The 14,958-nt window shown below is 31.2% G+C and overlaps 1 protein-coding gene and 1 long non-coding RNA gene across 3 annotated transcripts in view; one reads left to right on the forward strand and one right to left on the reverse strand.

Annotated features, from left to right (window-relative positions):
* LOC149481782 (uncharacterized) overlaps positions 1-14,958 on the reverse strand; it is a 270,870-nt gene that overhangs the window by 137,413 nt on the left and 118,499 nt on the right. The window lies entirely within an intron of this gene.
* The window catches only part of NaCP60E (Na channel protein 60E), a 70,972-nt gene that overhangs the window by 27,798 nt on the left and 28,216 nt on the right, over positions 1-14,958 (forward strand). For both annotated transcript variants that reach the window (XM_089704874.1, XM_089704873.1), the window contains exons 2-3: positions 2,918-3,126; positions 14,043-14,263. In XM_089704874.1, coding sequence (XP_089561000.1) covers positions 2,918-3,126; positions 14,043-14,263 — 430 coding nt within the window. The remainder of the gene's footprint in view (positions 1-2,917; positions 3,127-14,042; positions 14,264-14,958) is intronic.

Genomic DNA, 14,958 nt, shown 5'->3' on the forward strand with positions numbered 1-14,958 from the left:
TGACGAATGTGGCTTGCCTGCGGTTATCACCTAATTTTGTATTACGATATTTGGCCTGTATTTATATGACCACAATGCGGGTGAATAAAATTGGCTCGCTGTATTTCTGCAGATAATAAATTTTTTATACTCAATGGTCATTGTTAAAAAAATGGTATCTTTAGAATCGTAGTTTCAATATTTACATTTTCTTGGCTTTTTTGAGAGTATTGATATTTTATAATTAAAGGTTTTCCAGGTATTGCAGGAACACGACTCGTTCGTGGATAATGTAGTGTGAAATAAAATAATTATTCCAAGTTTTTAAATAAATATATAGTTATAAAGTTTTAAAAGTTTTCTGCAAAGAATATGTTTTTAATGAAGAAAATATAATTTCTGAACATCACAACGCTGCAGTCATTGAAAGAAAGGTTTTTAATACTTTACAACTTACTTTCAGTTTAACTTTGAAATCATAATTACAACTGTTAACAGTGCTTTAACAACTTTGTACACAAATAAAATATTTGAAAACTTTAACAAATTCAACTATAAGCAAATAAAAAGAACACAAGATTTACTTCATGAGGAATATATTGAAATAAGAAATATATTTTTATCCTTATTCAAAAGCCGTTAGAATTTAAGTAGATCGTAAAAAGTAAAAATACGACTGAAGAATCTCAAAAATTTAATCATACAAAACCGGCTTCTTTCCCTCTCATTCACACCGTTGTTATTTATGGTTACCATAAATCTAAAGCCCTGAAGAAACCTTCAAATACTTTCTTGAATTCACGGGAATTTAATTCTAGGAAATTGTACCATTACCACGTAAGTAAATTATACACGTCAGGCTTATTAAATTCACTGATGACGAGCTCTAACTTCCACATTCGGAACACTAAATGCATTACCGAAGTTCCTCACTGTACAATATGTACAGGATATAACATTATGAATATAAAGTACTGTAGAACTATAGTATCGATATGTATATTAAAATTGAACAACAGCTTAAATAATGAGTAGAATTTTTTTGAAAGAGATTTTGCATCTTTCTAGAAAATATGCATCAATAATTATTCTACTTAAAATATTTTAACAAATAAGTTTAGTTAAGTTGCTTAACAAATTAACAATTATGGATACCTCACATATTTATATTTATAAATTTTATAAAATCTTTATTCTATTTTAATATCTACTTGCTTAACCCGCTTTGTCAAAAACCTAATCCATACTAATATTATAAATGCGAAAGTAACTCTGTCTGTCTGTCTGTTACTCAATCACGCCTAATCTTCTGAACCAATTTGTATGAAATTTGGTATGGAGATATTTTGATACCCGAGACAGGACATAGGCTACTTTTTATTGCGAAATATGTTACACGGGCGAAGCCGGGGCGGACCGCTAGTAAATTATATATTAAAATCTTCCTCTTGAATCGCTCTATCTAATAAAAAACAGTATCAAAATCCGTAACGCAGCTTTAAAGATTTAAGCATACATAGGGACATAAAAATCGACCTTGTTTCATACATAGTGATGATGTGCAAACCCAAAATTACCTACATAATTAGTAAATTTATTTTATTTATTAATAGAACATCAGAGGTCCACTTGTAAGTGTAAAAAAACAAATGTGAAGAACATATTTCGCCCACACTAAACTATGTTTATGTACCGAACTGCTCACAACCGTCCAAGTTTACTAAATGTGTTAAACAGAATAATTTCATGGCCAATGTAAACTACCTGTGGACGGAGTACGTAAATTCTAATTTATTACTGAATTCAAATAACTACGATTTATTGTTGTGTAAATTTATTATAATGAATAATGTTTGCTTTTGTCTCGAATATATGAATGGGATTAATTCAATGAAACGCCTTTATCAATAGTAAACTCTATCGAATATTTAATAAGTAAGATATTGTAATTTTAAAATTAAAAGCTTTTGATGTTCCCTATAATTTGTAGAGGTAGAATTTTTTAATGAATGTAAAATATCTCGAATACTTATATTCGAATACTTATTATGTCTCCTTCTGGTGTTTCGTGGCCTATTCTTTCATTAAGATTGAGAATCTATGTTATATAGCTATAAGATATAATACAAGTCTTCTACGAAATAATTACGTGATGTAGCACTGTTACAATCAAACATTCAACGACTTTACCAACTTTTGTATTGCAGTAGAATGCTCATTATAATGAATCAAGATGTTTCAAATACTTCGCTAAAATACGAAACCGAAAACAAGGGAATTTGCAATTCGAATAGATAAGAGGATTCGCGTAAGTCAAATTGAAAATTTATAGGTGTAAAATAAACGGTATTGAACGAAATCTATTCGGTGCTATCATAAAGCGCAGCCATGAATAGCCAAGAATTAACGAGTACAGATTTATTGTGCTAATAAAACTTGAAACAGCGAAATAAACGCGATTCCCCGTAAATAAGGAAGCCTCACAACACTATTGGACAATCAATTATATTGATTACTGGCCTTTTATCTGGACTGTTATGCTTATGTGTATTCCTTTGAAAACATTTATGAGTAATGTGAATTATTATGTAGAGTGTTTTTCCTGGAAGTACTTGTTATTGACTAGGGGAGAATTTAACGCAAACAGATTGCGTAACTGGGAGGAACTGGAGGACTGCTCAAAGATAACTGTAATTATATATCCCCGTATATCAAATTTCCTAAATCTTCCTGAATTTCATCGAATAGGAACAAACATATATACATCTTTATATGCCTCCAAGTTTTCATTTTAGTTGCAAAATATTATCAATCTTATTCCAGAAAATTATTTCTACCAGGGTATTTCATTAAGAATCTGGCATTCATTAACACTTTCTTGTTAATGCCTCCAATGTAACACCTAATTGACATAGAGCTATTTCTTACTTTGTTCCAGACCTTCTGCGTGGTATCCAAGCGGTTTCGTAAGAACTACATCCACCGTTTCACGGCTACCAGGTCGCTGTTCTGGTGGTCGCCATGGTCACCGGTCCGCCGCGCCTGCGTCTACCTATCCACTAACCAGTACTTCGACTACTTCGTCATGGCTACTATCCTGCTCAACTGTGTCTTCCTTGCCATGTCGGAGACTATCGAAGAGGCTGAGTGAGTTATAGTTTATATTTTTGAAATTATAACTCATCAAAAAGACAGATTAGTATACTCAGAATAACGATTATATTATATTAGTCGAAATTAAACTTAAATCCGAAACCTCTTTCCATTATTATAAACGTAACGTAAATTCAGGGTGCTAATATAGAATTTTACAATTAAAGGGATAACAAACACGATACCCGATCTAACATCACATTAATTAAATAATTTTAGTAGAAAACATATTATACATGGCGATTATTTAATTCACTATAATTTAGAAATCACGACGTCAAATCGACTGTATTTAATAGAGGCCAATTCGAATCGTGAAAAAAAAAATATTGGCAAATTTATTTGATTGATTTACTGATTTTACGTCTCCCCGGTGACCACGCTCGCTGCAAAATGTTGGAAACCTTGGGATAAATAGTGTTTCGAATACATGGCGTTTAAAATCTGTTAAAAAGTAGTATTGCCAAATTTATTGTCTCTTTTTTCACAACATATTTATTTATCTAACACTTTAATAAAGTTGTAAAGACAGGAAACCTTAGAATTACTTACAGAAAAACACAGAGTACCTACATCTTATTTGCCGGCCTTATCACTTAGCAGTGATCTCTTCCATACAACCACGATAAAAAGTAAACAAGCAAAAGATCACTAATTACGTATCTGAATTAATTCTCAGATTTTTCTTCAAAACCGTTGCACTAATATAAAATCTTTAAATATTTGATGAGTTGCTATTACAGTTACTGGAATCTCTTTTTAATTAGAACTTAGTTGTACAAATAAAATCCCAGAGGAGTCTGGTCTTAGATCTTTCTGTGTTTTAATTTACTCATGCAATTGAGGCAATCTAAGTATCGCGTGCTACAAGTAAAGCTTTGATTAACAGTTTAAATAAAAAAAATCAAGGAGTGTTTCCACAAGTCAAATAAGATAATTGTCAATAAATAAATAAAAATATTAGCAGTTTATTAATAAAAAAACAACTTCTACGATTTACCAACGTTATTTTATTCAATTTATTACTGTTAAGACCATGTTAAGACGTTTTTAACCCAAAATGTAGTATCATTGTTAACAAAATTCAATAACTAATGCCCAAAAGTTAGATAGCGGAACAGATAATAATTTCCGTCTGAAACTTGCGAAAGTAACATAGAAAGTTGAACGTCAAACACACGTAAAAGTTAAGTACTAAATCAATGGCTAACTACCCAAGTTTCTTTGGAGTTTAATAAACGTTTAGTCTGTTGTAATAGTAGATTGGCAATTAGCGGCCTAGCATGATGATCGATCTCGGTATTATTCTAACCATGAAGTGGTTGAAAAATTATAGAATACAGAGCTTTGAATATGCACAAAATGCTGTAGAATGTGTAAACAATTTGACTCATTTTTGTGTTAATTGAGGGAAATTATAAAAAGTTTTTTTATGGAAATGCTATAATTCTGCTAATTTCTAAACTAAAAGTTTACTTATTACAAAGTTAAACTTTTAAATAGCTGATAGAGCAGGAGGTTAATATTAGCTGTTTGTCTGTTACTAAAATGGGCGTAAGTACATTGGTCCATATACTGATCCTTACTACGCGTACAATAGAGAAACATTATCACCAAACTAAGTGCTTAGAAAATATTTCTCTACACATTCATCAATATTTTGCTAACATGACTTGCGGTATGCAGCAAAGACGTATTGTATTTTATCGGATTCCTTGAGTGCGATGTTTTGTGTCGTGTATGCTTCAAGCGACGAGGGTTGAAGGTGATAAATCTAGCCGTATTGATAATAAATAAGTTTGAACAGTATTAGAAGGGAATTAGGTGTATTTTTTATGGCGCTGTCGTTAAGGTGCTTTGGGGTAATTCCGGATGACTAGATACCATAGTGAAGTAGCAAGTAGGGATCTAATAGTGTAAAATTAATACGGAGCTTCATCCTAATTCCTAGCATTCGTCATACCTGTTTATTTTCATACTACCTATATACCTACAATGTAGATTCTTACTTATAATCGAAGATTTTGGGAGAAGTGCGGTAGTGGAAATATATTAACGGCAAATAACTTGTATAATTAGAATATATGTATAAATTTATATCATATTAAATAATTACAATCACACAATTACAAAAAATAAATATCTCTTCAATACAGCGTCGACTTCAATAGAATAAAGCCGCGTTAAACCCGCTATTCAGCTCAAAACTATATTCAAATCAACCTAATACCACCTAATACTCTACAATACAGTTAGCAGGCTTATCTGCTTCATATTATTTATATTTTGTACACAAATCAATATTCCGTTCCGGCAATAAATTGGTGCCAAAATGCAAACAACAGACTGCAATATAATAAATAACACGTCCGTCAGTTTGACAGTGGCAACATTATACGTATTTCCCGCCAATTTGTCGTTAATGTACCCGATAACACATTCAGCAGTGGCTGTGATGGACGATGTTCATCGGTTCTCAGCGTAAAGTGTCTGTTAACGTTATTACAGAATGCTTTAATGGTATCGAACTTGATTAAATTCACCCCACATAGCCCATATAGGAAATTGATAATGGCCCATTTATATTTATATTTTCATAGCTGTAAAATGACATAGGCATTTTGCTTTACATTGGCTGAGACTCAATCATGTATATTTAAACTTACACCTTCGACTATAGCATTTAAAGTCTAAAAACAAACGCATTTCTAAAAATAAACTAAACCATGAAAGTAGAATAGAAAAACGTAATAAAAGAACGTTACCCTCAGCCAAGGAGCCTTATAATTCAATAAAATAAGCCGTAATTTCGTTGGAACAGTGTAAGGAGCTTGTTGACAAGTCTGCCTCATTTCAAGCCTTGTAATATATCGTAGAGATCTTATTTGTCCGGAAGACAGCTTCATATATCTGAAGCAAACATAAATCTGGGGGATTTTTACTTTAAAAATGCTGTCCGTGTAGATATAAAATGTGATAATTTAGCAATTGAAATACTTACTTATCATAATATACTGATTAACAAGCTTTATTTATGCTTTTTTTTGTCAGGATGATTTGAATTGTTATAATTTGTAAGTACTGCGTATATTAAGCACTGTCAAATCATACATACAAAAAACACATTTGTAACCAATTACAAATTTTGTTATGAACTCGTTACAATTTAAGTATTTCAATATTTTTGTACATAAAAATAACTGATTCACAATCGATTGATTTATTACAAATATGCATATCTATACTAATATTATAAAGCTGAAGAGTTTGTTTGTTTTTAACGCGCTAATCTCGGGAACTACTGATTTGATTTGAAAAATTCTTTCGGTGTTGGATAGCCCATTTATTGAGGAATGCTATAAGTTATATATTATCTCGCTGAAACCAACAGGAGCTGAGTACTGCGGGTAAAACCACGGAGCACAGCTAGTTTATGATAATTTGATCATCCTACAAGGTTGACTTAAGCCGATCTCATCCCCATATCATTCTCAATCATGTTGTAACCAGCATATAATCCCGTATATAGGTAAATAGGTCACTAAGATAGCATTATACTGTTCTAGGTATTTGATCAACAAGTATCGATTGCCGGAAGCTTCGTAGTATTCGGTCGAGTTGATAATCCGTTCACCCTTGCATAACATACTTTATTGACTAAGAATTATGGGGCTATTTTTATGCTTATATTTTTTAAAGTTTTTATTTAAGGGGATGATTTATGTAACGTTAGAATTAAAATAACTACTATGATACAATCAATAATTTACAAAAGGCTATAAAAAGTACAATGCAATGCTCTTTTTATTGAATTACATGTTTAGAACTTAAACATCTGTAAATCTCATAAATCAACTGTAAAATAATTTGTTCTAACTCTGCCATAAACTACATTGAACGTTGTTTAGCATACTAAAAATCGTTTAAAAATCGCACACAAGCTATTGAATCTGCCAACAAAACTTTCACAAAATCACTTCACAAGTGATGGATTGATACATCGCAATGCTTGTCCAGTCGTGGAAAGCAATCCCGCAAATTAACAGATCCATCGATACGTGGCCAGCGAATGCGTACCGAGTGTCAATCCCAAACGATTAAGCGGGCTACACACACATCTGCCGCAGGGACATACTCGGTTGCACGGAAGTTGGAGCAATTAGAAAGCCAGAGGCCAATTTAAAAATTGCTCCTGCTTGTCTATACACATCACAATTAAGGAGGCAATTAAGCGTGCAATTTCAATATTGCCCCTGCGGCAGGTACGTGTGTAGCCGGCTTTATGTAGCTGGTTTTATGAATATTTAGCAGCTCAATTTCTATTTACTAGAACGTATAATCATGTACTCAATATAATGGGGTGTCTGTTTATTAATGTAGATTACATTTTGAGGGATCGAAACACGCGTCGAGAAATGTATTATGTAGGTATATGGATTTACGAATTGAATACGCGATTATAACAGGAATATATATTTAATTGTAGCTTTAAACAGTGATTCACACAAAATACATTTGTAAGTAGGTAATGTTTAAGCTAAAATAAATTATGTTCTATGATAAGAACTGAGAAGAATTAACAAATTCTTTGATAAATGAAACTTATCACACATATTCTTATTATCTTCAAACATCAATACACGTGTAATATTTGAACGCAACCGTACTGCGTTGTCGATACACCGTTTTTACTTTAAAATAAATGTCATGTTTTATGTAGTCGGTAAACATAAGGGGCACGCGTGTGGCAGCTATTTAATTGTTGTATGTGTACTTTCTGTTTCAAACAACACGTCGATCGTGCACTATTGAATTAACATTACTCACTGCATAAATAACTAGGTGGAAACAGAAAATGGTGAACCGTAATCGATTTTGAAAAGACGTTTCAAAAGAAAACTGCTCTACGAATTTGTTACGACGGGATATTTTTTTAATCCTTATGGAGAAAATGTACTTAACATTATAAATTATTAATTTTATTAAAGCTTTCGAAATGTTTACTTCTCCGATCATAACAGGTTTCAAGGTGTACAAACACAATCAAATAAGTTCAAACGGACAGAAAAGTTATAGTAAGGGTAGTAATTTTAAGAATGTAGAGTCACTCTAATATATTTCCAATATATCGTCAAAGTCCAGAATTCTACCTCTAGCAAGTTTCGTATAGATATATAGATTTGCCTAAATGTATTTATATTTATCAAGGAAGGTATTATAATAATGTTTTGGGGATCTTCAGAGTTGGTCCTATACAAATACTCTACCTTATAACAGCTTCCCTTGTCTACCCTCGTTCTCAACGGGGTTGTATTATTCTAAAATACATTTTGACTCTGATAAAGCACCTTTAATTTTGTTGTAAAAATACATTTTATTAATTGAATATGGACTGATATAGACTCATTGCCATTGTATTTAAATCGACGATCGAATTACAAGCAATAATAATTGGTCGATTCCTGAGATTACTCAGGAACTACTAAATCGAATTGAAAAATTTATTTTTGGATAGGTTGTTCATTTAACGAGGATACATCCCATAATAATGTCAGTTTTCCGTGCTATGATCAAATCAGGTAAAACCCCGGGCCACTGCTAGCATACCCAGTTTTGTAGTGACACTTATTTCTAGCAAAGTAATTTTAAAATTTTCACGTTTTCATCCAGCAAATCTCTTACATACACGTATATTAAACATATCTCCACATAGCAGTGTATATTTACTCTAAAGTTTGCGACGTATACCAACAAAATTTGCATGCTAAGTAATGCATTAAATGAATCCTCGAATAAGTTCTTACGTAAACCAAATAACGTTCTTGAAATCAAAAGTAAAGCTAACTAATTTTAAATTCAAGACCCGTGCTTTGTGTGCAATCCTAATGCGACTTATTTCAAGCACGATTTTGTATAAATAAAGTACGAAATATCCGAAACACTACTATTTTGCGAATTGCGACGCTTGAGAACTTTTTACCTTCGCTCGTGCCTTGAAATTGTTTTCAGAATTGGCCGAGTGCCGTAGCAAAGCACATCGAATTTCTTTTAGTAGCAGTTATGCTATTACTAATTATACCAAATACAAAACAATTGTAGTTACTAGGTATAAATCGTGCAATTGTTCACAATAATAATAACGATGCTATCGTTTATTTTTTTTTAATCTCCTGAAACAATTTTAAACCCTTAGCAGTAGAGAGTTATAAAAGATAAATCATTTCAGATTAAATACAATTTAACACTCAGATTCTATTAATCCAACAAAGCATAAAGAAACGAACCTTCATAAATGTCAAAAACAGATTCCCCTAAAATTACCAAATACCGTCGAGCGAATAGAAGTAATCAAAGAAAGTTTTGTTCCGAATTAATTTTATGACTTAACCAAGATTTGAAATTGCGATATCGTCGTCTCGTGATTTATAAGATATGCTAATTTATTCAAGAAAGCCAATAAGATCTTAATCAATCGCTTTTTAAAGAACTGTGTTGGGAAGATAAAGAGCCACGTTAACGTCACTTTAAATAAGGATGCTAATTACTTTGGCTTGTAAATTACATAAAAGTAAGATCCTCTTATGATATAAGCCAAGCTAACACTAAGTAGGTTGATAAAATAACTAGCGGTCCGCCCCGGCTTCGCCCGTGGTACCTACATATTTCGCAATAAAAGGTAGCCTATGTTCTTTCTCAGGGTCTAAAGATTATCTGTGCCAAATTTCATCAAAATCGGTCCAGTAGGACCTTAGAATTTAGAAACTACTGTTTATGCGTGAAAACCATACATACATACATAATTACAAACCTTTCCTCTTTATAATATTAGTATAGATAGTATAGATATACTAATATATTGTTATATTGTTGTTGACTGAAACAGAATACTCGCATATTGATAATCGTATTGCGGACTGCCTGATTACTAAGTAATTATTCATAAAATAACCATAAATGAGACATTGATTAATGAGTGCCTAACGCGGCACATATACACCTACGATTATGAATTGCACAGTATAATTGGAATACCTTGACATATATACGTTTAGTTATACGTATATTAATACGGTCTGGATTATGAGCATTGATACTTGTTGAACTAATTGACTCGCAAAGAGAAGATTATTATAACGTCGCGGAAAATTTGAGATTTAAGATAAGTAAGGGTTTGGTCTAAATCTGATTGAAGTGAATTTCTCCTACCATCAGGGTGCGGATAATCTATCATCATGTGATGAAGAAATATCATAGAAATATCATAATTGACAAATTAGCATTAATGTTATCGTACATGGTATATTTCGTCCACTAGAGCTCGAGAAAGATATTTTTCGTTTATTAGATTAGTAAAATGATGAGCGATTTTTAATCGTCCGAATAAGTAACAATAAAACAACACTCGTTTAGCAATATCTAGGACTTCTAGTTCTACAGAACCAAAATTTAATGTTGCCAACCCATAGGTGTACTCAATAAATTACTTGATGCGTGTATAGGACGGCTAATAATGTAATAGAGGAATACATCTCTGTTATCGAATATAGGCTAGATTTGAGTGTCGCACTAAATCAGTCTAGCTGGAAGGATGCCTGCCAACGACACGATCACAATTCGCAGATTTGCTCTCGAGTAGATTAAACCTAACGAAATATTTATTTATAGTGATAGATATTTATATTGAAGCATATTAAAAACTGTATAATTTTATTAAGAGTATTGTTAATATTCTTAATTCCCTGATTCAAGCGGGAAAATATATTATTCATCGATTATTTTTTCTTTCTTCTGGCAAATATTAGCAAAAACTGGTAAATATTTGCCAGTGATCGATTAAGTTTTAATTGAAATGTAATGGAGAAAATTTAAACTAGAATTTTAGTTAATAAATTCAAATCCATTCAGTAGGTACAACTTTTCTATAAAATATAGTTTAAAAATATTAAAACAATACAACAGAAAATAGTTTTTAAAAGCAACCATTAAATCTCCTAAGATTAAGATCAAATTATAGGATTATTGTAACAATGACTGAGCTGAGCTCGCTGTACGGATAATTCATTTTAAATGAAAGATTTTTCTCCGAGAAAACTCATCTGGATCATATTATTATCTTGTATTTGCAATATTTTTCTGTATTTACGCGAAGTTTCAAATATCATAGTCATTCCGTGTTCTCTACGAGCTTGTTACGATGCCTATAGTGAGGGTAATGACCTGATTCATAACTAAAACATTAATATTCTTGGAACTATCTTTGTCATTTTAATATTTGTCATTAAAATCGCCGAATAAATTAGTCGTGAAATTCTCACATCCAATAAATTGATTATTCACTGAGAGCATAATCAAAATTATCCTATACCTCTCTTCACTTTATATTAAAAATCACTCAACAAAAGTATAGTTTATTGAATTTTTATGAATGTTTTATTATTTTAATTGCACTGCAGCGTATCAAAGCTTTGCGGAAATTATTCGGCTGTTATTTTATAGGAAAAATATGTAGACTATGAAGCCTGTGTACGTTATTTCGTATTATTTTGGTACAACGTCGTCTAGGTAATATTGATCACCTGTAGGTACCGGTCAAATTACGTTTTATTTTCAACATGTTAAGTATATATTTAGCATGGGTTGATTTCATTTAGAAATTCATATTTTAATCTAAAAATATAAAACAATATTTCCCTCAACAATAAGTCGAACTGCCAAAAAATAAAAGCCGGCTCGCAGCCTTAAAAAGAGCCCGAAATAACGGTCTAAATTGAAACAATTCTATTAATATTTTACGATAGAATCTTTTCGGCAGACACATGATGTAACCCAATTAGTTACGCTTAATTGAGCGTTCAGCGTCTACGGTATCGAGTTAGTGCATCCCCGGTATAATGCTAACAGAATTAATAGTCATTATGTTACTTTGCTTTCAGTTTTGGCGAGTAATCTTTTATATTGTGCTTTATAGAAGCAGTGTTATCAATGGAAAATTTATATCTAGTCTTAAGAACGAATAAATAAAATATAGGATAAAATCTATCGTATGTCCTTTCTTACGTCTCATATTATTACTGCACTAAATTTCATCCAAATCAGTTCAGTGGCTTAAAAGTGGAGAAGAGACATACATACAGACAGACCAACAGACAGACTTTCGCACTCATAATATTGTAGTACGGATTATGAAAACAAAGAATTAGTTTGTACAATTAATTAATAAATTAATTAATAAATAATTAATTAATTAATTTGCATCTACAATATAATTTTTCAAGGCTTACACGCTAATGTTATTATTGCATGCACTTTAACGTAAATCTGTTTTGAAAAGAGATTATTAACGACCAATTAAATAAAACATTAAATTACTCTGGCCTTGAACATCTTTAAGGGTAATTATGACGGTGAAAGCACAAAATATTCTATTAAAACAAAAAATATTTATTGGATTCATTAATTGTGATTTTTAAAGCATTTTAATTTGTATAGTAGCTAAGTAATTTCATAAGTTCCTTATTACAATAGAATTAATTGATTATTATAATAGTTCTTTGAACAAAGCAAAGTTTATCTTCACATGGTAGATCAATACATAATATTCTCAGCTAAATCGTACTGAAAATATTATGTTTCATACTTTTACATATTTTTTTTTTGTTTGCATTGTATTAAATCGTTTTATTTTACTTCAATACATTTATTTTGCTTATAATGCAGAAGCGAGTGAAAGAAATAAATAATTTAATTTTGTACTCACTGTAAGATTTTATAACCTACGTTAAACTAGTAATGTCATAATTCCGATCATAACATAACCAATGTTCAAACCTCATTGCGCTAAATGTTAAGGAATCATGAAAGAGAATTTCTCAATGGCGCTACCATAGCTGGATAACGTCAAGCTATATTAAACGCCTTCGGGCATAATGAAGCCGTTCACCCTGACAATGAGATGACAATTTTATCTTCAAATCAATATATTTTAAGATTGAATTTAATAAACTTCTCATTTAAAGAATATCTTGTTTAATATTCATTTCAACTTTCAAGTACAAGCTAAAGAAATATTATATCTTATTTTCTAAATTTATTGCGTTGTAATTGTACGTATGCAATGTACACAGATAATAAATTAATAAAAATGCGATACTGCTATTCAGCCAGTACATGTTGATCACACGGTATTAAAAAATAAATGTTTTTTTTTTGTTACTGGCACCTTATAATCATATCTACTTTTTAGAATTGTTGTTTCGAATTCGATTTATTTTTAAAACGCAGCGGCGCGGCATATCGTGAAAAATGCAACAATTAAATATTTCTCTGTATCGTTCATGTATCGTTTGATATATTTATCAAAACATACATCTGCAAAATGATTTTTCAGGTACACATATTTATTTCTCAATAATTTACAATCCATATTTTCAAAATTACACAATAAAATTAAAACACATTATTTTATTATTTGCGAATTGATCAATCGATTATCAATTGATTATCTTATAAAATACTGGATTACTAATTAATTATTACCAATGTTCATTAATTCGAAGGAATAGTCGTCACTTCAGCAATGCAATATCCCATCTTGATAGTTTGCGGCTGGTCTTATTGAAGCGGGAATGAAGATTTGATATTCCTGATGAAATATAGTTTCTATGTAATAGAACTAGTGGTTTAATTTACATGTATATTAGATTGGAATTTATTTGTTGTTTATTAATCTAATTGAGATATTATTTATTGTTTGAAATTCACTGAAATAATATCTGTTTTCATATACGTTGTCTAATCCTATTGATTTTATTAATTAGAAAAGGCTTTGTTAGAAATATCATATGTTATAACATTTTTCTATATAGGTAGGTACTAATTAAACATATAAACTAATTAAAACTTCGTTCCAGGTACATTTTCCTGGCGATCTATACGGCGGAGATGATAATCAAGTGCATAGCGAAGGGGTTTATTCTGAACAAGTACACATACTTACGCAACCCGTGGAATTGGCTGGACTTTGTTGTGATCACATCGGGGTATGCTACCATTGGAATGGAGGTGGGAAATCTGGCTGGTTTGAGGACCTTCAGGGTGCTGAGAGCGCTCAAAACTGTTTCTATAATGCCTGGTGAGTTGATTTATGCGCGCGTTGAGTTGATTATTTTGAATAAATAATAAGGCTTATTCTGAATAAAATAATCTGAGTTATCTTTGAATATTAGGTAGAATATGTTATATACAAATTACAATTACTGTATGCAGATTTCATAATTAGATACTATTATTCCTCAGAATAAAACAAGAGTTTTAATTTTATATGCATAGAATTCTGCATTATTATTTCATAAAATACGTTTTAAAATAAATCAATGTTTTAATAAAATATGGCAATATATTCAGACTATCCCATTTCATTTGGGTTGATTTGCCGTTAGCGTCTGACATCCGCTTTTCAGATAACTTTAAAGCCAGTTATTTAGTAGTGTTAGAATTATGTTCATGCTCAAATGTTTGAGTGCTATTTTAAAACATGATATCGTAACAGTTGTCAAATCGAAAATAGTTGTATTTATAAGCTGAAGAGTTTATTTGTTTGAACGCGCTAGTCTCAGGAACTACTGGTCCGATGTGAAAAATTCTTTCGGAGTGAGATAGCCCATTTATCGAGGAAGGTTCCTTAGTATATATATCATCACGGTAAGACCAACAGGAGCTAGTCTATACTAATATTATAAAGAGGAAAGGTTTGTATGTACCTATGTAAGTATGTATGGTTTTCACGCATAAACTACTGGACCGATTTTTATGAAATTTGGCACAGAT

Source organism: Colias philodice, chromosome 16 (genome assembly GCF_061535455.1).
Source record: "Colias philodice isolate Cphi_HAF_F1 chromosome 16, ilColPhil1 Martin Lab GWU primary, whole genome shotgun sequence".
NCBI classification, from domain to species: Eukaryota; Metazoa; Arthropoda; class Insecta; order Lepidoptera; family Pieridae; genus Colias; species Colias philodice.